This window comes from Saccoglossus kowalevskii, chromosome 11 (assembly GCF_978046115.1).
Source record: "Saccoglossus kowalevskii chromosome 11, keSacKowa6.1, whole genome shotgun sequence".
NCBI lineage: Eukaryota > Metazoa > Hemichordata > Enteropneusta > Harrimaniidae > Saccoglossus > Saccoglossus kowalevskii.
In genome coordinates, this window is record NC_140651.1 from 652,408 (window position 1) to 679,909 (window position 27,502).

Genomic DNA, 27,502 nt, shown 5'->3' on the forward strand with positions numbered 1-27,502 from the left:
GCATATGATGCGATCAATATAACAACCGTCGTCAGTGTTCAAGATATATGTATCGCACGTCACTCAATAAAAAGCCACTGACACTTGCTGAGGAGCCCTGTCACTTCTTGGTCCAAACTGAAACACTATTCACAGTCAAATTTGTATGTGCTGCTCTACTAATACATCTACTACATGTACTGTTTGTTCCCGTCATCGTTGTATCTCCAGTAAAAAGTGGGTATGTTGGTAACCATGGAAGGGGCCTATAGTTTGTGACCCTTGCTGTGCTCATCCGGTCGATTCGCTGTATAAACAACCACTCTAACAACACTATAAAAAAACTAGATTCAGAGGCCGCTCGTTCTATCTTTGGAAGAGCTATGAGAGGGAATGGCAAAAATACCCGCATGGGGTCCAACCTCCTGACGGCCAATCGCAACAATCGAGTCGAAGAAAGAGTTCTTTCGTTAAAACTACAATCGATTGAAGAAAAAGAACATCGTAATATGGTAAGGCATTTTAGAGAACGGTCCCAACTGATGGGTATTTTAGAAAAGCTACATGGCGATATGCGGGCCAATTTTAACCAGTGGAGTCTCAATACACAGTGTACATGCAATGAATCTGATTGTACGAGTGTTTCGTCAGATGTGAAATTCTATAAACCGACGTTTAGCGGATCGCTGTCTGTTAGCCAACCTATGTACTCGCTGAAGGTTTCTCAGTCGCCAAAGAGCGATACAAGCCAACATGAGGTGTTAGTTTTACGTAAAAATAAGCCACGGACCTATTCAGCGTCGTGGAAGAGGTTTGTAGACACACCGGTGTTGTCTGACTCAGACGAAGAAGAGGGTTTAGCAAACAAGGGCGGCACCGTGCCACAACCAACGATACGGGGAATGCCAATGAGGCACAATTCAGACACTTTCCTCCAAAGACACTCGAAGGGTATCTTAGAAGTGAAACATTTACAGATTCCAGACAAAATACAACCACACGACGAGCATAAACAGAACGACCTGGATCCCATGCAAATCAGTCAAGATTCAATGTCAAATCCATCCAGAACGTGTTTGGTAAAGAATCACGACGTTTGGGCATCTCCACGTAAACCATCGTCGCCTCGTCTCATCAGTAGTGCGTCCGAGTCAGCGGAGAAATTTAACTTGAAATCACAGAAACGAGAACGAATCAGTTTGCGACCGTCGAGCCAGTCATCAATGTTATCTCACGAAAACAACCTAAGATTCCCCGAAGTTATTCGACGCAGTAAAAGTGCGCTCGGCGAGTACAGGTTGACGCGGCCACACTCGGTAAGTTCGCAATGTCCAGTGCTAGGACCGACGAGAGCCATCGGGTCACCTTTACCGGGACATGGGCGCGCGCTTTCAGTAGTTCTAACCGAACATTTGAGAAGGAGATTTCAGCAAGCATGCAACGAAAATGTTTGCGATAGAGTCCAGGAGTTTTTAACTAGACCACTTCCAGGGGAAATTGTCTAACGACAATCCTACAATCATGATTAAAAGTTTTCTTAGCTTTAAGAAGTACATGTAAAATGTTTCGTGAATGTCGACGAAATTAAACGGTAATTTATGGTATTTTCGAAATGAGTGTTTTCTTTTAGCTTAAGGCATCCAAGATACCCAGAAGGAGGTCGCTTACTGTTCAGTCGGCTATAATTATTTATGAGCTGGTTGTCGTCGTTAAGGCATATCAGAAACAGTCTGAAAGAAATGTCTCAAAGTGGCACGCCAGTGACTAAGCGGCTTCATTAACGGAACGTTTCGCAACCAGAGTTCAAAAAGTCGGCTTATCTCGGACATTTCGTCTGTGCCAGGTCAGGTTGGGGTTAAAAGAAGGCAGTATGAAGAACAATAAGTGAATTGTTACTAAAAAATAGATCTTCCAGTTTAACACGTGAACGACATTTGTGGATAGGGTTGAGCTTTGATGAATGTTATATGCGCGTATGAACTAAAACTACGCATAACCAACATTCAAAACAAGAATGATATGGAAGTCTGCTTGAAATTGTTTAAACATATTAACTATAAACTCGTTATCATTGTACAGGCATTTTTAGTTATTTAATATCACTGTCAATATCACAAAAATGTATATTTTGGACTAAATGGTTTATTTACTGTGTTGTTGCGTCACTGTAGTTACGTCACTGTAGTTACGTCACTGTAGTTGCCCGTTGTTTATAGTAGTCTTATTTCTGTCGTTGTTTATTCCAGATTGGCCTTTGAGGATAATTTTTGTTTTCAATATTTCTTTTAATAGTAGTCACATTAGCTATTTCTGACACAATTTATGTTAATACCGCTTAATGTCGTATTATATATAGACGGTATAGTTTACACAGTAATCATGACAAACGATAAGGTGATCGTGGAAACATTACGTAATGCGACGTATGCCCATACGAAGATTATTATGCAAATTTAAATATGTGTTTCATACCACTCTTGTCAGTCATGTGACAAATTGTATATCTCTTTGTTCGTCTTTATTGTTCTAACCAGGTCTTTTCTCCCGTAACAAAACAGTTGCAGTATGCGAACACTTAACAAAGTGTCCGGTTTACTAGTAACTTTGGCAGTATTTCGGTAACGCCGTCATAACAAATCCACACTTGTCTCCACGCAGATGCAGATTAGCAAACCGCCATAGTTAGTGCAAAGGGGACCTTGTAAACACTACATTTAGTACAGGCGACTTGTAAACACTACACTTAGTACAGGTGACTTGTAAACACTACACTTAATACAGGTTACATGTAAACACTATACTTAGTACATGGTACTTGTAAACACTACACTTAATACAGATTACATGTAAACACTATACTTAGTACATATTATTTGTAAACACTACACTTAGTACAGGCGATTTGTAAGCACTACACTTAGTACAGATGATTTGTAAACACTACACTTAGTACAGGTGATTTGTAAACACTACACTTAGTACAGGTGATTTGTAAACACTACACTTAGTACAGGTGATTTGTAAACACTACACTTAGTACAGGTGATTTGTAAACACTACACTTAGTACAGGCGATTTGTAAACACTACACTTAGTACAGGTGATTTGTAAACACTACACTTAGTGCAGGTGATTTGTAAACACTACACTTAGTACAGGTGATTTGTAAACACTACACTTAGAACAGGTGATTTGTAAACACTACACTTAGTACAGGTGATTTGTAAACACTACACTTAGTACAGGTGATTTGTAAACACTACACTTAGTACAGGTGTTTTGTAAACACTACACTTAGTACAGGTGATTTGTAAACACTACACTTAGTACAGGTGATTTATAAACACTACATATAGTACAGGTGATTTGTAAGTACTAAACTCAGTACAAGTGATTTGTAAGTACTAAACTCAGTACAGGTGATTTGTAAACACTACACTTAGTACAGGTGATTTGTAAACACTACACTTAGTACAGGTGATTTGTAAACACTACACTTAGTACAGGTGATTTGTAAACACTACACTTAGTACAGGTGATTTGTAAGCACTACATATAGTACAGGTGATTTGTAAACACTACACTTAGTACAGGTGATTTGTAAATACTACACTTAATACAGGTGATTTGTAAGCACTACATATAGTACAGGTGATTTGTAAACACTACACTTAGTACAGGTGATTTGTAAACACTACACTTAGTACAGGTGATTTGTAAGCACTACACTTAGTACAGGTGATTTGTAAACACAACACTTAGTACAGGTGATTTGTAAACACTACATATAATACAGGTGATTTGTAAGTACTAAACTCAGTACAGGTGATTTGTAAACACTACACTTAGTACAGGCGATTTGTAAGCACTACACTTAGTACAGGTGATTTGTAAACACTACACTTAGTACAGGTGATTTGTAAACACTACATATAGTACAGGTGATTTGTAAGTACTACACTTAGTACAGGTGATTTGTAAACACTACACTTAGTACAGGTGATTTGTAAGTACTAAACTCAGTACAGGTGATTTGTAAACACTACACTTAGTACAGGTGATTTTTAAGTACTAAACTCAGTACAGGTGATTTGTAAACACTACACTTAGTTCAGGTGATTTGTAAACACTACACCTAGTACAGGTGAGTCCTGTGAATACTACATCTAATCCAGGTGTTTTACTTGTTGATGACCGTATTGCCATCACACGCTTATTGGACCTAGCGACTGTAGTCCCAGTCCGTCAAACCATATACATGTATTGTCTCAGACTACCAATGTCGAGATCTTTTCACCGCGGTCAACAACAGCAGGGTAAACCCAACATTGTTCGACCGAGGTATTCGAATTTCTAATCATTAACTTACAAAATAAGAAAATCTGTGAATTCATTAAATTCGCCGTTTTCTCTCCAGAAAACAAATATTTGGTTGGCATTTCTCACCTCAGTGAAAAACCCTCGAATGATTTGTACACAGACAGAATAAACAAGGCTATCTATATGTAGCGTTTAGTTCCTGACTGTCGATTGTTTCCATGGTGATACCGGAATGGGACTGATGTATGAATGATGTACCATTGGCTGTTAAAGCGTCTTTTGCAAAGAATTACATTAAATTGTACTATTGTATTATCAGCTGCCTGTTGGTATCAATCAACATTTAATTCTTATATTTATGAGTTGTTTACCCTTCAGTCTGGTACTGTAACAGAGCAATATGTAAAGAATGTTGTGATTTACTGCGTGGGGTCGCTTAGCACCTGACGCTTGTAAACACGTCTATTTAGGTGGATTGTACATACATATGAATACACCTATGCTCACTACATCGTCAAGTATTTTCTGTTTCGTTTACCATACTTTGTAATTGAGCCAAAATGCTCATAATAAGCAAATATTGAACAAAATCAAATGCCTAATTTGAACATGAATATTGAGATTGTGGGTAAACACTATCTCCAGGGCAATTGAGATGTAAATTCTATCGTTTTAAATGTGTAGTGTATAATTTAGCAAATAGGCAAACATTTTATCCAAAATTATTTCAACTTCTGGAATGAAAAAATGCATTACTATATCTCCCTAAATTAAGAATGTACACAATTTATAGTTATTATTAATAATGTCTCAGATACCCTAAATCAAAACAATACACCCATTCTGTAAACGATGAGCAGAGGGGGAGATGTGGTGTGAAATTATGATATCAGATGCCCAGACAAGAAATTCATTCTCTATACTATCAACGAAGGGCTAGGGTGATGGGAAATTCACCCATTCTCTACAAGTTTAGCCATTGTCACAGAAAGATGGTATTTCATACAACACGAAATACCACCATAACATATATTACCATATGTAACTAAACGAAATTTTGAAATATGGTGTGAACTTTTACCAAAGATAAATATTACAAAATCACCATGGATGTTTGAACTGCGTTTCTTGTAAGAAGTAGTTTGGTAACCATATTTTTTTATCTTAGTTTTGTGAACAAGGCGTATAATGTAACCATAGCGTAAATGTGATAATTTGTTTTAATGGTCAACTACCTTAACTCGATCGAACCTTTTAGTTACGTACATGGTAGTATACACTTATCTGTCCAATGATCTTGTTTAAAACTAAATTAGTACATTTCCCTAACTAAAAAAAACAGCTAAACTCTTCCGCTGATTGGCTAAAGCTCTACTGGTCATTGCCCTCCTATAATGATCAGTGCGCAAACTCATCATCTGACCAATCATGCATCTCGCAGCGGAAGATTTTGACGTCAGAGGTAGGGAGAAAGTTGGACAATCGCAGATATCGCACCTGTTCGCTCACACTTTTTCACACTTTTGAATGAATTCATCGAAATTCAGTAAATATTTTCGAATTTCAAGAATATCACCGTTGCATCTGTAGGTTGAGATCGCATTTTCGCTTATTTTTGGAGTCAAAAACGCCAGGTTAAAAAAGTAAGTACTGAGAAATAATTTTTAAACTCATAGTTGCTGTCGACATAGCCCGGTAGTTGCTGTCGACATAGTGGATGCCCGGTGGCCGAGGGGAAGACGTGTAGTGGCGTGAAGCTAGGCGATTAGGTGCCGTACGCGAGCGCCGGTTCGAGTCACGCACGCAGTACGTATTTACTATAATTAGACATAGTCTTTACCTTGCCGTTTATTCGGTGTTATTTGCTTAGGTTAAAAAAGTGACCCGCTGGAAAATATGGAGTTCTGTTTCCTAACTTGTCTATTTTTATGTGCAGTGGAGGAGCTACGGACCTCCGATTGTTAATAAAAGACTTGTTATGAGTAACAAGTGACTGTGGTTTTATCCTGTGCAACGGAGGAATGGTTAATGAGATTTTCGGGAATAGAATCAATGAAATAAGATTGAAAATATTACCAAGGACAAAAACCTATCACTGCACATTTGAAATATATAAATGTTTTACCCAGGCACATCGTGTTTATAACCGTTACAGGCACCGATCTAAAACATAAAGTGATTATTTGAACATTAACCCCAGAGTATACGCATATTTATAGATGTTACATAGGTATGAATATGCTCGTTGTCAGACATTAGAGGTATAATATGCTCGTTGTCAGACATTGGCGGGTTCTTTGCCATGCCAGCCCTGCTATAGGAAAAAAGAAATATATCGATATTCATGTAATACTGACATAGGTAAGTAGGTCATCATATTTGTTATCGGACCCAATTGCATGAAATTATTAAAATTACCATGGTAACACAGCGACAAATTAAAATAACGTTGCATGTAATTCACACGTTCGTGAAGAGATCGATAATTAGACATTCATCTCTGTTTTGTCACAGGGCTGATCATGCGACCCATAGCATTGTCAGTCTGTGGTTCGTAGTCTTGGTAACATTGTTACGTTTAGCTATGTTAGTCTCTTCTTTCCGATGGCAACTACGAATGACAGTGCAGTCATTGGATATACGTCACCGTTACTGGAAGAATCGATTAAAAGCTGAAACGGTTTTGTTATACCAGTTTCACGCGAGAACCCTTGCATTGCGGCATATAGATGTCATCTTCAACATGGCAGCAAAGGCACTCGGGAAAGAAATTTCTGCACCCAGCTTTGACAACACTTACGAAATGAATTTTTATTGACTGTCAGTTCAGGTACGTGTTTTACGTACGTGTCTGGTGTACGACAGTTGAGCTTGACCTGTCTTTTGCCGTATCTCCATCCTGACCGAAAACCATATACATGTCTCAGACGACCAATGTCGAGAACTTTTCACCGCGGTCAACAACAGCAAGGTAAACCCAACATTGTTCGACCGTGGTATTCGAATTTCTGATTTAAATTAACACATTTTGTAGTCAAGTTTAAAACTTCTGAAATGGAGGTTACGGACTCGATGGATTTGTGTCGAATTTCTATTGGTATCACTTACGTCATTCACAGGAATAAAGCCAAAGATCGAAACTTGGATAGCACCCTCACAATCATTGACAAAGAATGGCACGCACGCACGCACGCACGCACGCAGAGTTATAACTCAGAAATCAAGCGCCTGAAAAAACAGCTTGCAAAATTGAAGATTGAAAAAGAGATGGCCACGCAGATATTCACGGAAAAGAATTTGGAAAAAGGTGGCAAAAATGCTCCGCTTATTTCGCAGCGAAATCCAAAATGTGTGGCAGAAAAGAAGAAAATCTTACGAAGACAGTCTTGGTCTCGTTTATGGCCACAGCTAATGCGCCCAGATGAAGTAAAACACCAACATGTGGTGACACGAAGAGTGAGTCTAATGAAACAATTCAGAGCAACATCAATGGTCGTAAAATTCGTGTCAACAAAAGCCAGGCAACACAGAAACTCACTTGGGGCAGATAAATTGAATCTGGCGACAACTGGAGCCAAACATAATTCAATGTTACCGGACATAAGAATTACAAACTTACCATCTAATAACGAAATGTCTTCTCGAAACAGCAACAACAACGACAACAACAATAACAACAATAATAATAATAATAACAACAACAGCAACAACAATAACAATAACAACGAAAAGCTGGATAAAACAGTAATTCCCCGATAAAACGGAACAAGATAAGACACGACGCCAACACGACGGTAGACAGCAAGCGCTCTGTTAAAGCAAAGCTATTCCAAAAAAGCTGACTCAATGTAAAACTTTCATAACATTGACAAACCTGGAACAGAAAGATAAAAGTTGTTTCAATTTACTGGCAATGTATGAAGCCGGAAAATCTCCCAAACTATATGACCCTTGCGTCTTATCTCGGAGTGTCTGCACCAGTTTATGGAGAAACGACAATTTTAAAATACACTCTGGTCGAAATCGAACTAATATGGCAGCAAAAAAACCTCGGACTGATTTATTCACGGGGCGTTTCTATGGGCATCAAATGTAAAGTCGATTCATCACTATTTATAAATACGCGTATACCTTGTTCATATTTCAATGGGTACGGCGACGTACGTTATGCTTAACATTTGCATACATTGGTTTTCACACAGTGTGTGTTAAAATGACGCTGCTGCAATATGCATAATGTGATGTTTATCTCGCCCAAAGGCGGTATTTAGAATCATGTGATACATACTTCAAGTAAAAACTTAGCTTTGTGTTTAGAAATGTTTTAATATCCCAGACCAGATTCACACTCGAATAAAGATGCACAGTATATGAACAAACCCTTATCGAGAATGACTCTCAATTCTCTTTATTTTATAATTTGACCTTTTATTTCTGTTACATTTTCCCAATACAAAAAGGGAGAAATGTTCCAACTTCGATATAAATATGATTCCGAATAAGGACAAACTCATTAACTTATTCTTACGCAACGCGATGAGGTATAATATTTCGGAAGTACATTCTATGTACATAGACAACTGTCTAGATTATTATTATCAATATGGCCTGTCATATTACCCCATGTTTTTTTTATTTCCACTACAAAATGATTTTTAGCTCAATATTAAGAATAACCAATACAAACTTATTCATTGTTTAATTATTTAATGAGGCAACAGATTTGAACTTTATGGTAATCATAGCCAATTTGTATTTCGGGTGCGATATTATAATTTGAATTATTAATTTTACGCGAGGAGTAACTTCGATATTTCGATGAGATATGCAACCTGTATCACATTGTATCATTTCACTGAGATATGCAGTCTGTATCACATTGTATCTTTTCACTGAGATATGCAACCTGTATCACATTGTATCATTTCGCTGAGATATGCAACATGTATCACATTGTATCATTTCACTGAGATATGCAACCTGTATCACATTGTATCATTTCATTGAGATATGCAACCTGTATCACATTGTATCATTTCATTGAGATATGCAACCTTTATCACATTGTATCATTTCACTGAGATATGCAATCTGTATCACATTGTATCATTTCACTGAGATATGCAATCTGTGTCACATTGCATCATTTCGCTGATATATGCAACCTTTATCACATTGTATCATTTCATTGAGATATGCAACCTTTATCACATTGTATCATTTCACTGAGATATGCAACCTGTATCACATTGTATCATTTCACTGAGATATGCAGTCTGTATCACATTGTATCTTTTCACTGAGATATGCAGTCTGTATCACATTGTATCTTTTCACTGAGATATGCAACCTGTGTCACATTGTATCATTTCATTGAGATATACAACCTTTATCACATTGTATCATTTCACTGAGATATGCAATCTGTATCACATTGTATCATGTCACTGTGATATGCAACCTGTATCACATTGTATCATTTCACTGAGATATGCAACCTTTATCACATTGTATCATTTCACTGAGATATGCAACCTGTATCACATTGTATCATTTCACTGAGATATGCAACCTGTATCACATTGTATCATTTCACTGAGATATGCAACCTTTATCACATTGTATCATTTCACTGAGATATGCAACCTTTATCACATTGTATCATTTCGCTGAGATATGCAACCTGTATCACATTGTATCATTTCACTGAGATATGCAACCTTTATCACATTGTATCATTTCATTAAGATATGCAAGCTTTATCACATTGTATCATTTCACTGAGATATGCAATCTGTATCACATTGTATCATTTCACTGAGATATGCAGTCTGTATCACATTGTATCTTTTCACTGAGATATGCAACCTGTATCACATTGTATCATTTCGCTGAGATATGCAACATATATCACATTGTATCATTTCACTGAGATATGCAACCTGTATCACATTGTATCATTTCATTGAGATATGCAACCTGTATCACATTGTATCATTTCATTGAGATATGCAACCTTTATCACATTGTATCATTTCACTGAGATATGCAATCTGTATCACATTGTATCATTTCACTGAGATATGCAATCTGTGTCACATTGCATCATTTCGCTGATATATGCAACCTTTATCACATTGTATCATTTCATTGAGATATGCAACCTTTATCACATTGTATCATTTCACTGAGATATGCAACCTGTATCACATTGTATCATTTCACTGAGATATGCAGTCTGTATCACATTGTATCTTTTCACTGAGATATGCAGTCTGTATCACATTGTATCTTTTCACTGAGATATGCAACCTGTGTCACATTGTATCATTTCATTGAGATATACAACCTTTATCACATTGTATCATTTCACTGAGATATGCAATCTGTATCACATTGTATCATGTCACTGTGATATGCAACCTGTATCACATTGTATCATTTCACTGAGATATGCAACCTTTATCACATTGTATCATTTCACTGAGATATGCAACCTGTATCACATTGTATCATTTCACTGAGATATGCAACCTGTATCACATTGTATCATTTCACTGAGATATGCAACCTTTATCACATTGTATCATTTCACTGAGATATGCAACCTTTATCACATTGTATCATTTCGCTGAGATATGCAACCTGTATCACATTGTATCATTTCACTGAGATATGCAACCTTTATCACATTGTATCATTTCATTAAGATATGCAAGCTTTATCACATTGTATCATTTCACTGAGATATGCAATCTGTATCACATTGTATCATTTCGCTGAGATATGCAACCTGTATCACATTGTATCATTTCACTGAGATATGCAACCTGTATCACATTGTATCATTTCGCTGAGATATGCAACCTGTATCACATTGCATCATTTCACTGAGATATGCAACCTGTATCACATTGTATCATTTCACTGAGATATGCAACCTGTATCACATTGTATCATTTCGCCGAGATATGCAACCTGTATCACATTGTATCATTTCGCTGAGATATGCAACCTGTATCACATTGTATCATTTCACTGAGATATGCAACCTGTATCACATTGTATCATTTCGCTGAGATATTCAACATGTATCACATTGCATCATTTCACTGAGATATGCAACCTGTATCACATTGTATCATTTCGCTGAGATATGCAACCTGTATCACATTGTATCATTTCACTGAGATTTGCAACTGTTATCATATTGTACCATTTCACTGAGATATGCAACCTTTATCACATTGTATCATTTCACTGAGATATGCAATCTATATCACATTGTATCATTTCACTGAGATATGCGATCTGTATCACATTGTATCATTACACTGAGATATGCAACCTGTATCACATTGTATCATTTCGCTGAGATATGCAACCTGTATCACATTGTATCATTTCACTGAGATTTGCAACTGTTATCATATTGTACCATTTCACTGAGATATGCAACCTTTATCACATTGTATCATTTTACTGCGATATGCAACCTGTATCACATTGTATCATTTCACTGAGATATGCGATCTGTATCACATTGTATCATTACACTGAGATATGCAACCTGTATCACATTGTATCATTTCGCTGAGATATGCAACCTGTATCACATTGTATCATTTCACTGAGATATGCAATCTGTATCACATTGTATCATGTCACTGTGATATGCAACCTGTATCACATTGTATCATTTCACTGAGATATGCAACCTTTATCACATTGTATCATTTCACTGAGATATGCAACCTGTATCACATTGTATCATTTCACTGAGATATGCAACCTGTATCACATTGTATCATTTCACTGAGATATGCAACCTTTATCACATTGTATCATTTTACTGCGATATGCAACCTGTATCACATTGTATCATTTCACTGAGATATGCAACCTTTATCATATTGTATCATTTCACTGAGGTATGCAATCTGTATCAAAATGTATCATTTCACTGAGATATGCAACCTGTATCACATTGTATCATTTCACTGAGATATGCAACCTGTATCACATTGTATCATTTCACTGAGATATGCAACCTGTATCACATTGTATCATTTCACTGAGATATGCAACCTTTATCATATTGTATCATTTCACTGAGGTATGCAATCTGTATCAAAATGTATCATTTCACTGAGATATGCAACCTGTATCATATTGTAACATTTCACTGAGATATGCAACCTGTATCACATTGTATCATTTCGCTGAGATATGCAACCTGTATCACATTGTATCATTTCGCTGAGATATGCAACCTGTATCACATTGTATCATTTCACTGAGATATGCAACCTTTATCACATTGTATCATTTCACTGAGATGTACTAATTATATTACATTGTATCAAAAAAGTATGAAAGTATCACCATTAGTGTTTGGAAAATGGTGGGGTGGTTTGATGGAATTCCTGGTGATTCACAATATCCAACATACTTAACATGGTGGGTACCCCCAATGCCCGATTCACTCGAACACTAAATGTACTAGTTTATCAACATCTAACAAAAACACTGTAAATGCTCAACTTATCCAAATTTTCAATTTTAAAGATGAATTTTAACTTAGAATATGAAATTCAGTTTATTTGCACTGTCTCACATTGTGGGGTAGTCGAAATCTTGATGATTTTAAATTTCAGTCCTGCTCAAAGTAGAATAATTGTTTTATTTGTCAGCTGCTTATTCAATATGACGTCACAGTTGATATTGGTCGACTTGCTACCTTTGTCGCTGGTGGCGTTAGATATGAATAGAATACAAATGGCCGTCGCACTCTCCTGACTGTTCGCTGCCAGGCTGGTTTTTGTTCTTCGTCGTCTTTACTCAAATCTAGTTTATTGAAAAAAATAAAAATTCTGTCTTTAAGTTTTTGCTCCTCAAAAATACGTTGTTCTCGTCGTTTTAACTCACCGCCAGAATCTTCCATTTCCGTCTCACAGATCTCGTCAACGTGAGTTAGGTATTTTAATTCTCGTCTGCTTCGAGATATGTGAGTAGCCTGCGTGCTGTTTTTCGCCCATTGACGTAAATTCTTTGGTTTATGACTATCAGAGCTGTAACCAGACTCATTTGAAATTGGTGTTGTGCAGTCCATTCTTGAGTCATCGGTTAATGCTGAACACCTCCCCGACTCTGTTTCTGCTTGTACAATATTACCTTCTCGTTGTCGAACTGACGCGAAGGGGAGGTGGGTAGACGTGTCAACTGGGGGCGCTGTGCTTGTCTCAGAACCGCCCACCATTGAGTTCAGTTGACGGAGTCGTGGATTACCAGTGATGACAGTTGGACGTCTGTTTGTTTTCGCTTCACTGCTTGCCGTTGTCCCACCGCCGTAGCCTTTTTTACTGGCAGCACGTCGAAGGCGGTTAACAAAACCAATTGGAAGAGCATGCACAGGGAGTCCTAAGCTAACACCATGACTGCCAAAACCTGTTGGTGCCATTACCGAGTGTGGTCTATGTCTGAGAGACGTCGTGGACGTACCGGAAACACGACTCAATGACGACGCAGGCCTACTCCTGTCCCAGCTGAGCGGCGAAGGCGTAATACTTGATGACAAAAACATTGGTGATGGTGTATTACGGTCATCCTGTAAATTGAAATAAATAAGGCGACATTAGTGTGTACATATTCACATGAAAAATTATGTTTGGCAGTTTCTGAATGACTGAAAGTTACAGTTTATAAACAAGCGCCAGGCATGAGAACGGAAGAAAAACAGTAAACTGGCGTACAAGTGATAATAAAATAAATTAATTTTCCAATATTTATTATAATGGGCAGCTATCTTGATTATGACTTGAACTAAATGAAGGGACAAGTGGAGGGACGGGTTTTTATAACAAACTTTGACGGCGAAATGATCCGTTTGGGTATCATTAAGCCAACCGATTTCGGCCGAATTATTTTTGTTATAAAGTTAATATTACGTCTTCGGTTATAAATAAATTCACGACGTCATTGCTACATCACATTTTTGGATATATGTGTATGAGAAACGACACGCCCCTACGCTCGTATCATTAATTATATTGTTGTATAATGACTCATTGAGTCATTGAACAGTTAATAAAATTATTAAAATAAGGCGGTCATCAAGACGCGTCGAGTTTCATAACAGGTTCTATGCGGCGTATACAAAAGCGTGTATATATCCGATCCGCTCTGCTAGGATTGCCTCTATAATCACTTTTGTAGGTGTAGATTTGTAGTGTTTTCACGTATTATTTCGTCTGTGATTTTTTTGGCTTGGCCGATTTCGCTCAAACTTGGCAGGTAGGACACACCTTCGCCCTAGTTATTCGGAAAAATCTGAAAAAAAAATACAATTTGGCCCACCGTTGCCATAGCAACAGCAAAAAAACTGTTTGTTTTTTTGGATAGCTTCGCGCCAAATGTATCTCCTCCTACAATACAAATTTAGGATAAAACACCTCAAACATAGCTCATTCTACTCAGCTTGAGTGTGGGCACAAAGTTACTATTTGAATTTTTGATATCTTTTTTTCATTACCGAAAAATTTGACCCCAAAGTTGGATTAACTGTTCACCAGGAGTGTTTTTTTTAACTTTTCTGTGATTTGTTTGGCTTGGCCGAGTTAGGTTGCAAAATCTTAAAACAAATTTTGGCCCACCGTTTCTATGGCAACAGCCAAAAACAGATTTGTTTAATACATTCGCGTCAAATATATCTTATCCTACATTTCTACGAGTATATAGCACGGACGTAGCTCATTATACCCAGCTTGGGTATGGGCACACATATACTGTTTGTTTTTCTTATGTCTATTTGCATTACAGAGAAAATTGACCTCAAATCCCATAATTCCCTTTGTCTTATCGTCATTTCACTCCAGGATCGTCGCTGACGCGTCATTTACTCACAAGCGTTGTTGCGTACAGTACACACTCAAATGTATTGTTTTACGGTGTCGCAGTAAAAGCCAAAGGACATACAGCATGCACAGATCTTTTATACTTACAGGAATCGTGTTTGTGACAACGGGAAAGTTGGAAATCGAAGAATTTCTTGTTTTAGCGCATTTTTCGTTGTATTGAATCGGCAATATTGCAATGTTTCGAAATCTTGCTAGCACTGTTTTTTAGTCCAAAATAAAGCTCGTTTGAAGGCCCAGGTATACTATAAATGCGCTTCTAAACAAGCATTTCCTTGCTTGTCGCGCTGTATTAAACAGCTCCAGCCAAGCTCCGGTAAAAACGCGTTTTCTCGAACTTACACGTCGATTATGTTGTGCCAAAGTGAGTGTATGTGACGTAGTATTTATGACAATAAATAGTGTACGAGTTGAGATTTTGGCGGATAAAAATCAAAAACACCGGGGAAAGGAACGCGCTACTAAGCTGGAATAATTAACTGCTGTCAATCAAAGTCACGTGATGCTGGACCGCTGACACAAGATGCGTCATCTATTCTGCACAAACATTTACACAGTTCCTAATGCGTTTCTCATTATCACATAGCGGATTCAACGAAGACAATGACAATCGTGTTCCGGGCCCAAATTTAAAAAGTCGCCACAGAGAGTACGAGCCAGAAATACCCCTAGTTGTTTTAATGAAATAAATTTAGTTTTGTTCACTGTTATTGTCCGAGGGTGTCTACGTGGTGATAGAACATGTTTCGAAAATAACGCAGCCTATGACAGTAAATGAATCGTAAATGAGACTCAAAATTACGTGATCTCTAGGGTTGCCGATGACGTGATTATTTTTATTTTCTCTAAAATCATTATTTTTTTTCAACGTGACTACAAAAACGATAGAGTATTCCAAAAGTAGCTACGTGCCTTTACAATTTCACCCAGTTTGCAGTCAAAAAAGCATGCATTTCATCACCAACAGACTGATCAGAACACAGTGTGCAAAATCTTTGCTCTGAGGGTATTTTTTGGTATCTTAATTTTTCAATTGGTAATTTATGTGCTGAAATTCTAAATTTGGTTACACTTACTCTGTGATTTAAATTATTAATTTTATTCAGATATGCTTCAAATTCATAATCTGATTTGTATTTATTGTAAATACGTAGTTTATTATTTTTCCTTTTGGATAGAGTTTGTAACCACATTTTTTCACAGTAAATTCTTTTAAGATTGTTTCTAAAAATGTTAGCATTATGATCGGTGTCATTTAATCGAGTTATTTCAAGTAGTTTGCTAACAAAGTTTGCCCATGAATCACTATTGAGTGTACACTCTGACTGTTAAGCACAGCACTGTGCATTTTTTATGTTTTACTCTCAACCAAAACTTGTATATTTGGGGATAACTACCAGGCTCTGCTCTAACAGCAATATTACTTGCCCCTTTGTGAAAACCAAGTAGTTGTTTGCAGAATTTGATGTGGATTGATTCATATCAATCTGATTAAAATCTGATGTAGTGTACGGGCTTTAATTATTTTGGCTATAAATTTATTTTAATTTTATTTTTTATTACTTTTGTTATTAATTCCTTTTTATTTTATTATTTTACTTTGATTTTGATTTTTTGTAATTCCGCCCTACATACATCTGATCCGATGCCTACGTAAGTCCCGTTCAAATCTCGCGTAAGTAACAGCCAATCACAGGCCCCCTTTTATACAGGCTGTCGGTTGCTTACTTTTCAGTGTAGCGATACTCTACGGGCAATCTTTCTGTACATTATATTTTGCCCACTTGAATAAAACATTAATAGAAAATTGCTAGTATATTTTTATTTACAAAAGAAATTCCACAGCATTTTACAATTTTTGTCTTTACATTGAATATTTTGTTCACTTCCAACAATTGTGTACACTTCCTGATACATCTTCGCCAGCCAAGGTTCGTTTATTCAGTCATCGCTTCAATTTTACATCAAACAATGAGCATAATTATCTAGAACGGAAGCAAGTAAATCGTAAGGATTAGAACACTGTAAACAGCTATAGTAAACAATGCAAATTTTAAATTGTATAACGGTCACCGGCCCACGGCATCGACGCAGAAAATTGGAGCAAAAACATATTTCCTGATCAATTGCGATGTGTTCCAAATAAAAAATATTTTATTCCAGTCCAAATCAGCCCAATTACTTTAATAAAGAGTTATTGTATAATGTACAAAATGTTGATACATTTTGATGAATATTTACAGCTACGGCTTCAATACCGTAGACGGTTTTGAACCGATCGTCAACAAAACATCACCCGTCTCCAGGGCAAGCGACTGGAAAAAGACACCGGTGTTCGGTCGAACCGGTGGAAACAAACAATTCACTCCCAGAATAACTACGCAAAATAACGATCTAAACTCGAACCATTCGAGCCACAATATAAACATAAAAAAATGACTTTCGTTGCATTTGACAATGATAAACTTACCGAAAAGCCGTGTTCTTCTCGGTCGCTAACGTCGGTATAATCCGCCATTTTATTTGAGTGTGTTTGCCACCTGACTCTGCCCGGTGACGTCATCATGTGCGCTATAGAAGAAGGTCTGTGATTCGTTTACTAAAATCGTCGACAGTGGGTCTCCTTGAAATCTCGTTACATAGGCATCGGCTCAGATGTATGTAGGGCGGAATTTTAAAAAAATCACAAAATCAAAATCAAAGTAAAATAATAAAATAAAAAGACATTAATAACAAAAGTAATAAAACATAAAATTAAAATAAGTTTATAGCCAAAATAACTAAAGCCCGTACACTACATCAGATTTTAATCAGATTGGATTCATATGTTTAGCTATCACTAAATAATTTCTGAATAAATAATTCAAGGGTGATATTAGGCCTAAAATTGAAAACTGCCCAAACTACCGAGCCGTATAATAGAATAGACATAACAGAACTACGAAATAGTTTAATTGCAGATATGACACGCCTGGTAAATTAGGGTACATCGAACAAACTTGTTGCACAACACAGACTAGAGTGACAACAACATCATCGGTCATCATCAACCTGCCAAGTCAGGGCCAGAGGCGGGAACAGATCCGCTGTCATTTAACCTCGCATTCGTGTTGAATTCGTCAGGTTGTGATTCGTACTGATTCCCATCTACAATCAACTCCCAATCAGAGTGGATAAACAGGGCGCGGATGGCAACTTTGTGTGCATTCGGTCACGCTAATGGTTATTGTATGCAAGTTGACTGAAACACGTAAAGAACCGAAATGAAAGTATGTCACTCGCCGAAATATTCACACCTTGCATTGTTCGCATAAAGGCATCTGTGGTGTGACAATTTATCCACGCATCCCCAATTGTACGTCACGGTGTGATCTGGTACAATTTCCGGTCTGGTGTTACGGAGAAATGCGGGCAATACAGTTACTAGTATATATAGTAACATACAAATACATGTCCGTGGAAGGGGTGCACGAAGTTCAAAAAGTGGCCGTAATGTTTAGTATTGAACTCGCACACTTGTACACATTTATATAACTTCAATGATTGTAAAGGAAGACTAGCTTGCATGTTTAGCGAGGAATTAACATACACTTCCAGTTATTTCCAAAGTGATGTTAGAGGCCCAGTCTGGAAGTAGTTTTTCACATAAATTAGTAACAGCACCATTTCACAATCATGTCACAAATTTAGAAACATTTCGCTTATTTATAGTGAAACAAATAATTCCGACACCCCGACACCACGTCCCACATCTACGAGTGAGTTTGTAAAACGTGGGAATGACGACGGAAAATGCTGCCATCATATGAGGGATTTATTCTCGTGTGTTTGTATATCGTAGTAATGAACAACTGTACACTACTGCTACGTTTATATTTACTGAGGTTCGCATACCCTCGTCGCTATAAATGTCTCTTTCCATTTTACTCGCCGTTAACGGGGTGCCTCAATAAGCGCATAGTCCCAAATGGCTCGTCTCAGTAGTTAGTGGAAACCAAACAACTATCTCATCGAAAATGACCGATTTCGAAGCCATATGCATAAAATAATCCATAGAAAAATAAAGCTATGCAACGTATCAACTGGGCTTGGGACGTCACCAACGTATCAAGTGATTGTTCTATGGTGAAATTGTTTTGCGTATCTGTTAATCGTTAATTAGCTGATTACTAGCGAATTGCTGTGTTATGATGTCTGTCATCGTTTAGGCGAGGTTCTGGACGGAACTTGGCTCAGTGATTTGGAACTAATTACGAGATAACCGTCGATATCCGAACTACTATTTCTGACAATTATTAATGTAGTGAACGATCAATCAAAAAATATGACGTGCCCAGTACTTAGTGTGATTGAAGGTTGCGCCCTAGAGTCTTTTTTCTGCTTTGTAATTGATTAGAGTTTTGAAAATGAATAAAGTTGTTTTAGTTGGTCTTGGCGAGAACACCACGAGAGACACAGTCTTGGAGAGGCTAGACGAGTCTTGAGACGCAGTCTAGCAGAGTCTTGGATCAGCCTTGCGATAGTCTTGGGGACTTTTCCCCAGGGCGCTGTGTCTTATAGAGTGCTCGACTGTCCGACTAAGACGAGAGTTGAAACGTATTTTGTTGTGTGTGTCTTATTTGACTGTAAAATTTAAGTGACTTCCCCGATCCCGTACCTCAAGGGGACGCGGTATAGAGAGACGAGACGCTATTCCCCCCCCTGACACAAGTGGAGAACCCTAGAGGAGAAGAATTTACCCCCTGATAGTTCAATCGCAGACGTGAATTATTTGCAATGGTGCATGACATGGACCGCACCGCGTTGTACCAGAGACTGAATTTTTGAGGTTCGAAATTACACTTTTTGCAGTTTATACCCCGCGTATGTCCTACCTCCTATGGCAGTGTGTCAATTTTCTTTATACACAATGTACAATAAATTCGCTGCAATTTTTGTTTTTGAGCAATCATTTGGCATAATAATATGCAAAATATTTCTTCGTTTGTAATATGCTCTTCGATTTCGTTTACGTTAGATAATTAATTACAGTATGTCACTGAGCAGTATAAAAAACATGATGCAATGGTCAAATGTTTATTGGTCTTAGACATTAGGGGAATTATCAGAGCATGGGTCTTATTTTGAAACTCCTGCCAGAGCAACTGCACAAATCATAAGGAAAAATTAACAACTTCTAAGGATGGTATTCTCAGAATAGCACTAGTTGTTCATGACACTATACAGAATTTGTATTTAACATGCGTGTATACCCGTCGATTTGGTCCCTTATCGAACACGACGCATATCGACGACTGTGGACATGTTCAGACATGAACATGAACACCTGCTCACTAACATTTATTATCCACTGAAATTAGAACTAACAAAATCCGCCACCAACAACAATACATTCCATGATCAATGATGTATGTATAGCTGGAGCCGTGCGTGAATATCGGTAATTCGGTATACAGTGCGACTAGATCAGTGACGGCGGCACGGGGGGGGGGTTGATGTAGAAGGGCCGAAAGAAATGTTGGGGGCATCGCCCTCTAAAATCAAGCTGAAGCTCTTTGTGTCAGTAACATTTTCCCCTCAGATTGCAGGAGATAGCGTTTTAGGAGGTCTAGATTTCAAAATGTTTAAGGAGGAGCATGCCCAAGACTCCATAGGAAGGTCACGTGATCTCGTCCATCCATGCAAGATTGCGTGTCGCCGCCTCTGTAAGTGGTGTTAGGTGGTGGTTGGGTAAACATACGAAGTTTGTCAGTGCCGATTAGCAACCTAAACCGAGGTCATATATTGTGCTGTTCAATAGCACTTGGCCTTGAAAGCGTTTCTCTCCTAACAAAACATTAATTTGAGCTGAATGTGTGACGCAATAATGTATGCAAAAATAATGACCAAGCTGCAAAAGATGTCCGCTTTCACGCAAAATCTTTCATTTGATTGATTGCCTGTATTATATGCTACTGGACACAACACTGAAGTATTGAAACGAATGTTGTAAACAAGACTGACCGATCGATTGGAGTTCATTACGGGCAAATGCTTCCAAGTATCTGGATGAAAACACACAATAACACAACTGACTTGGTCAACGCAAGGATACTATTTCAATGGATTAAACTAAAACGTAGCCATGGTGATTAACATTCCTGAACGTAGTGTGGGGTTTCCCCACGCTAAACACGTTCATTACGCCTCGGTTTATATTGAAAGACATGATAATAGGAGCAGTAATACTCGTGACAATAAGTCTTGGGCAGTTTTCATGAAACTACGTCAACGCTAGTCAAAATTACAATAAATTGATAAAATACATTATATTTAGGATAACTATACGTTTGTTTCATTACGGCGATGTTTAAAAATTACTAGTAATTTTATCACTATACCGATATTGCAATCACTGATAATTACCAAATCATAACACAGGTATGACCAAAACAAATAAAATGTTACCACATGGTTTATATGGAAAGTATTATTGAATTATGTGAGAAAAAGCAACATATCCACCTTTTAGTTGAAATATAAAGGAATTATGGCGTAATCTTTCAATTCTTACCTGAGAATATTGCCGCGTCCCTCTCCTCATATCCAGTACGTAGTCCACCATCGATCCACGTTTGGCGATTTCTCGTGTATGTTCTATATAACTCAGAGCTGCAAACGTTGTCTGTTTCGTCTTCTCGTGTCTACCAAGCGCCTTCCGCTGCAACAGTGCTATTTTACCTAAATTCCTTGCCAAAGTATCCTCTTCCTTTTGATTTATCAGTCGCATATCTGCTTCGTCGAATCGCACACTTTTCAACGTCCTTTCCCCGCCCGACATGGCAGTCCCCCGCAATGTTGACCGCATTTGTTAAAAATCCCAAGACTGACTGTTACTGTTTTCCTTCGCAGAGAATTAACCTTACACTAGTACCATCATGTTTCAGTCACATTCATTGGAACACAATGTAAATTGTACGTCTAAATCCTCTTTGTTCATGTAGGTTACTCCAATCCCGTGCCAATATATCGGAACTAACCTTGGATTTGGAAACCAGATGCATAATCTCCGAAGGCCACAGTGGATAACAGTTGTATATATCGTATTTGGAGAAAATGTAGACACATCGAGATGAAAGAAAACTTCTTGACTTACTTATCAGACTAATACCTTGGAAACAGCGCTGGAGCATACAAGACTAAACGACTCGTTTATTAAAATAGTATCAACGTCGTTTTGGTTCAATCACAAAGAGTGTCATTCAAACAATGCGTACCAGGACATTCAAGAAAGACTCGCGTAGTATATTTCTCTTTGTATCTGTTCCAAGCTCAACAACTGCTATCGAGCTGAGAAGAACGGTTGAATCATCATATATCTATGGGATTGGTTAGTTTACTGCTAAAAACAAGTTTTCTTCAGATGCAATGCCAGATAGCGAACATTGATTCGACCGTTATAAACAAAGACGAAACACGCACGAATTGGGTAGTAAGCTTGTGGAAAATAGGAAGTTGTAGCTCTTGTTAAGACAATAAGACGATGTCCTTGTTATCAAATCAGATTACGAATCAAATACACATGGAACTTAACATCCGACAACATACCTTTCTGTTGCGAACACCTGTAACAAACCCCGAGTAGGCTGCCCTCCGTGATAAAGTTGATGATATATAACCTTGTCATATTTGAGGCATATTCAAGACCTGATTTTGTCGCGTTGTTCCAGATTAAAAGGTCATGTATTTAGGAACGCTCTATCCAACAAAACGCCACGTGATCTTACCATCCACCATTCAGATAATGCAAAATACGTACTTAAAAATAGTCTTCTTAGCTCGGTTTATAGTAGCGCTTGATCACAGCTATGCAAACGTCAAAAATAATGTTTTATTCAGTACCTCGATACCACTCTCAAGGGATAGAGAGTGTGTGCACCCAAAACAAATTAGGCCACGCGTTTTTATATACCACCAGCGGCGACTGGCTAATTACATGACCCACTCTGCCCTATTGAATTCCAATTGTTGGAGACGGGTTGTTATTGAGTTTCTGAGTTCTTATCAAATAAACTCGTTCATTGAATATATGTTTAATAGACATGCGCTTTGTGATTGTCCGATAAGCTGTAAGATTCACAATAAAGTCATGGAGCAACAAACGTATATCACTGTAATTGTATACTTTTACGAGAAGAATACTAGTATAACTAAAACAAAATTGGTGTTCGGGTTTTGAAGAATACAGAGAGAGAGAAAACACGGCAATGAAGTAGTAAACTAGTAACGAATATAAAACAACCACTTGAAGCTACAGGTATACTGAAACCATGGTAACAATCAACAGGTGTTTACCCTGATCACATTAATGAGAACAGTTATCAAGTTGCTGTGGTAATAAATCGATCATAATCTTGCGGCCAGCCTTGGACTTGAATATCAGTAGTATAATCCAATAATTCATAGGTCATACAATATGAACGTGAATGGTGTCATGTCTTTTAAAGATACAGGTAGTGTCGATTTGTGTGTGTGTGTGGCCCAGTTCACCCACAGTTCGCCCACATGCACGCGACTCGTTTCTATAAACTCCGTATGATCTGTGACAAGATTTGGGTTAGGTCTAGTAAACATTCTGAGTGCCTAAACTTCCCTTTATGAGTAGTGCAGCTTATATTTGGAGATAACGCAAAATACACAGAAAAAGGGTAAAATCATATTTCGCTATGCAGACTGAGGACAGACAGAACAAACCTGTCAGTTTCCAGACTTTATTCAGATGAGCAGTAGCAGACATTCAACTCATCTCAAGGGCTGCAAATACATGTCCTCACGATAAAACAAAATTCTTTCCTGGGCAGTAGACTCAAGGGAACATGTACATGACATTCGATTTAAAGCAAATGTCTTCACCTTCCAGGTGAGAGTAGAAATAAGGGTGCCTATGCAGGGAATTAGCATTCAAGCCAACGATTTGGCTTTCTAGATGAGCAGTAGAAGCAAGGATAATCACTTGTGTCTGCTGACATCAACATATTGTCACGGAAGTAATATAAGGTATTTTGCTTACACGTCGTATCAAGTTGTTTTCAGAAATAGGAAAAACGATGAAAAACAGCTAAACACGAAATAGTGAGTGTTCGCAAATTTGAGAAGCTCGGACTGATCATATTAATGATCGTGAGATTAAAAATGGGTTCATCACGAACACACCTAGTGCCTACCCAACGACCCTTCCGCCGATAATCATGACATTCTGCGCAGACTAATCTCTTAAAAGTGTGAACTGAAAATAATAATACGATATTTTTCTTTCATTAAATGTAACGTCACGATGCTGAGTGAAGATACACACTAGGAACTCAAAACGTTTTCACGATCATTCCCTTTTGTATATTTGCCATTTTCAAGTCATTTTTTTATTTTATTACAATAACACTTGCGAAATATTTATCGTAAAATAAGTGTTTTGACAACATAGCAAGAGGAATTAATGAAAACGATAATACGCATGCGTCGCACATTAACTCAAAATACAGCTTATTAGAAGCGTTTTAACTATTTGATGTACCGAAGTTTGCCATGTTTTTTAAAAATAATTTACGTTTTATATTTGTTGATACCAAACTGATGGCGAATTTAACAATCAATAAAACAAGACTAGAGAGAGCGTATTTTTGAAATTCGGGCTACACATATTCGTTCCGAATTGCAGGGAGAAAGGCACATCCCTTTAAAATAGGCATGTCCTCAGCAACTATAAATGGGTACCCATAGACGTGCAGCATTGTTTTCTGATATTGTTCAGGATTTATAACCTGCGCAAAATAATTTTTTTTCAATTCTTCCATGGACCAGAGTAGCTAATGACAAGCAACTAAGTAATGTGTTGTCCTACTGTCAATTTACTCGAAAATAAGCGAAATTCACAAATTAATGTTGTCAAAAAGTGTTTTTATTAACAGGGACACATACATTCATTTTGAATACTAGTAATAATGAACAGCAGCAAACGACCGGTTCTTGCCAACTATAGTCACTACGTATGCGCGCAAAATGCAAACAAGTGCAACCTCTATAATACAACTAAACTTTTGACACTCATATATTCAATGAGTAATGCTTTTATGGATCCTGGCGAATTGCACCACATCCATATATCTATGACATATGCACGACAAGTGGCTATCTTTGTTACACTTTCTCAAACTTGTCATTGAATCTACATTGGCGTCACTACCATGTACATGATAGTTGAGTGTCTAATTCAACAGGTTGTTTACTGACAGGCAATGACTTCACTGCCTACTAACTGACACGTAGATTACCGAAACAAACGTAAAACCTCAACAAATTGTTCATTGTTAGCCAAGGTCCAACCAAATGTATCACAATTCACACAAGGTCTGAGAATTAATTGGTTACCTACCCTATTCGTTCTAAATAGGACATTTTTAATTCCATCTGATGTGAGCACTAGTGTGGTTCAAATTATTAAGTTCGCCCTTGGACAAAGTTATTTTAAAATAGAATTGCGATATGCGTCAACCTGTCCCACCTAGTGAGCAGGTGCAACAATAATGAACAGCACCATCTAAATACAAAGCAAAACATTTTCATCGTTGACGAAAAATACGTACAGACAAACCTGTCCTACCCACATAATCTTATCAACGATCGTTGACGCGTCACGTGCGCCCTGTTGTATTTGGATGGCGAGTTTCGGCATGTTGTGAGAATTGACGTATTTCGAAAAAATTCAAAACGATTTGCGCATGAAATTGTATCAATTTTAATACGAGTATGGCTGATAAAGTGACCGAATTCTCTGCCCTTCGTTTTCTGCATCTACCCTTTGTTGGCGGTCTTTGTCGTCTTTTAAGACTTTCACAAAATTATCGACTTTCGTTTGCAACTTTTTGTTCTCAGCTTCTCTGTGTTTAGACTTTTCTTTCATAATTTTTGCCCAAATTGCGTAGCGCTTATTTTCTACCTCCAAGGCGGAAATGGCGTCGATGTGCGCGAGAGCTCTTAGCTGTCGCCGAGATCGACCCATTAGGTACATTGACCTATGACTCACAAGAGTCGGAGAAAATTCATCATCGCTTGCTTCTGAATCCCGATTTTGTGTCAAACTTTTTCTGGATCTTGGGGTTTTTCGATGCTGACAGCTACGTGCCCTTCTTTTCACGATGGCTTCAAGTTCCTCGGGCGTCGGGAGTACTTTGTATTTTACATCCGACGTCGACTTGGGTCGAGATTTCGGAGCTCCTTCGCTTTTTTTGGAAAATGTTCGAGTCTTTGGTCTCACGTGGCGATATCCCAGCTTTGACTCGTCATCGCTACTGTCCGACAAAACCATGGTCTTGAACGAGGACGTTGACAGTAAACGGTAACCAATCTGTGAACGCATCTGTAATCAGAACCAGTGAATGATCAGTTGTTTAAATATCGTGAATTGGTTTGGAACATTATGAGAACATATTTCACATATCCACAACGCGGTACTCGACCATTTTGAAATATAATTAACATCGGAGTAATGAAGGAAACATTCACGGATTAACAACCAGCATAAGTGTCATAAAAAAAAACTACGACGTCGTACTCACCATATCTGGAGAGTTTATATGACTACGGTGATGGGTGTCAGTGGTTTTTGTTCGAGTGGAGATTGCCGCCTCGGCTGTCGCAATCTTTGCCATCTCTTTCTGTACCTGATAATCTTCCATCTTTTTCTGAACGCTCCATTTCTCACTTTTAAAGTCCGAAAACGTTTTATACTCTTTAATATGCAGATTTTGAACTGCTTTCCGCAAATTGTTGTCGGCTTTCTTATTCTCCAATTTGGCATGGCTGGCATCAAAATGAATTGTTATTTTAGGCTTAGGGTCGTCATGGAGACGGTTGTTTGTTAGAAAATCTACTTTTCCCTTGACTTGTGGCATGGTGCTGACGTCACGGACTCTCGTCACATATGTTACTGTCAATTAAACGTTTTTATTCACAACTTTTTTGTGACTATTCTTCTACAACTTGAATATACCAATACTACAGAATAAACAAATACGTTTCTGGTCAATGACTTGCAACCTTATCTATGACATTTCGCATGCAGCTACATTTGCGGACGAGAACAAATTCCATGACGCTGTGGGATTTGTCTAAACCGAACACATTCAGACGCTGTGGGATATGTCTAAACCGAACACTCCAGACGCTATGGGATTTCTATAAACCGAACACTCTAGACGCTATGGGATCTGTCTAAACCGAACACTCCAGACGCTATGTTATCTGTCTTAACCGAA

General features: G+C 37.8%; 2 protein-coding genes and 1 long non-coding RNA gene across 3 annotated transcripts; all 3 read right to left on the minus strand.

The window, feature by feature from the left end:
• Positions 1 to 13,000: 13,000 nt before the first annotated feature.
• LOC144342473 (uncharacterized) lies at positions 13,001 to 22,032 on the minus strand. Its single transcript, XM_078005580.1, has 2 exons — positions 21,766 to 22,032; positions 13,001 to 13,906 (listed from the first exon to the last, which is right to left on the minus strand). Exons 1-2 carry the CDS (start codon positions 22,030 to 22,032, stop codon positions 13,001 to 13,003), a joined length of 1,173 nt encoding a protein of 390 aa, XP_077861706.1.
• On the minus strand, positions 17,015 to 17,927 carry LOC146735853 (uncharacterized). Its single transcript, XR_014930882.1, has 2 exons — positions 17,683 to 17,927; positions 17,015 to 17,197 (listed from the first exon to the last, which is right to left on the minus strand). It is a non-coding gene; the product is annotated as an uncharacterized LOC146735853 (long non-coding RNA).
• Positions 22,033 to 25,983: 3,951 nt separating the features above from the next.
• LOC100373191 (uncharacterized) lies at positions 25,984 to 27,139 on the minus strand. Its single transcript, XM_006824640.3, has 2 exons — positions 26,804 to 27,139; positions 25,984 to 26,604 (listed from the first exon to the last, which is right to left on the minus strand). The coding sequence occupies exons 1-2, from the start codon at positions 27,137 to 27,139 to the stop codon at positions 25,984 to 25,986; spliced, it is 957 nt and encodes a 318-aa protein (XP_006824703.2).
• Positions 27,140 to 27,502: the final 363 nt, after the last annotated feature.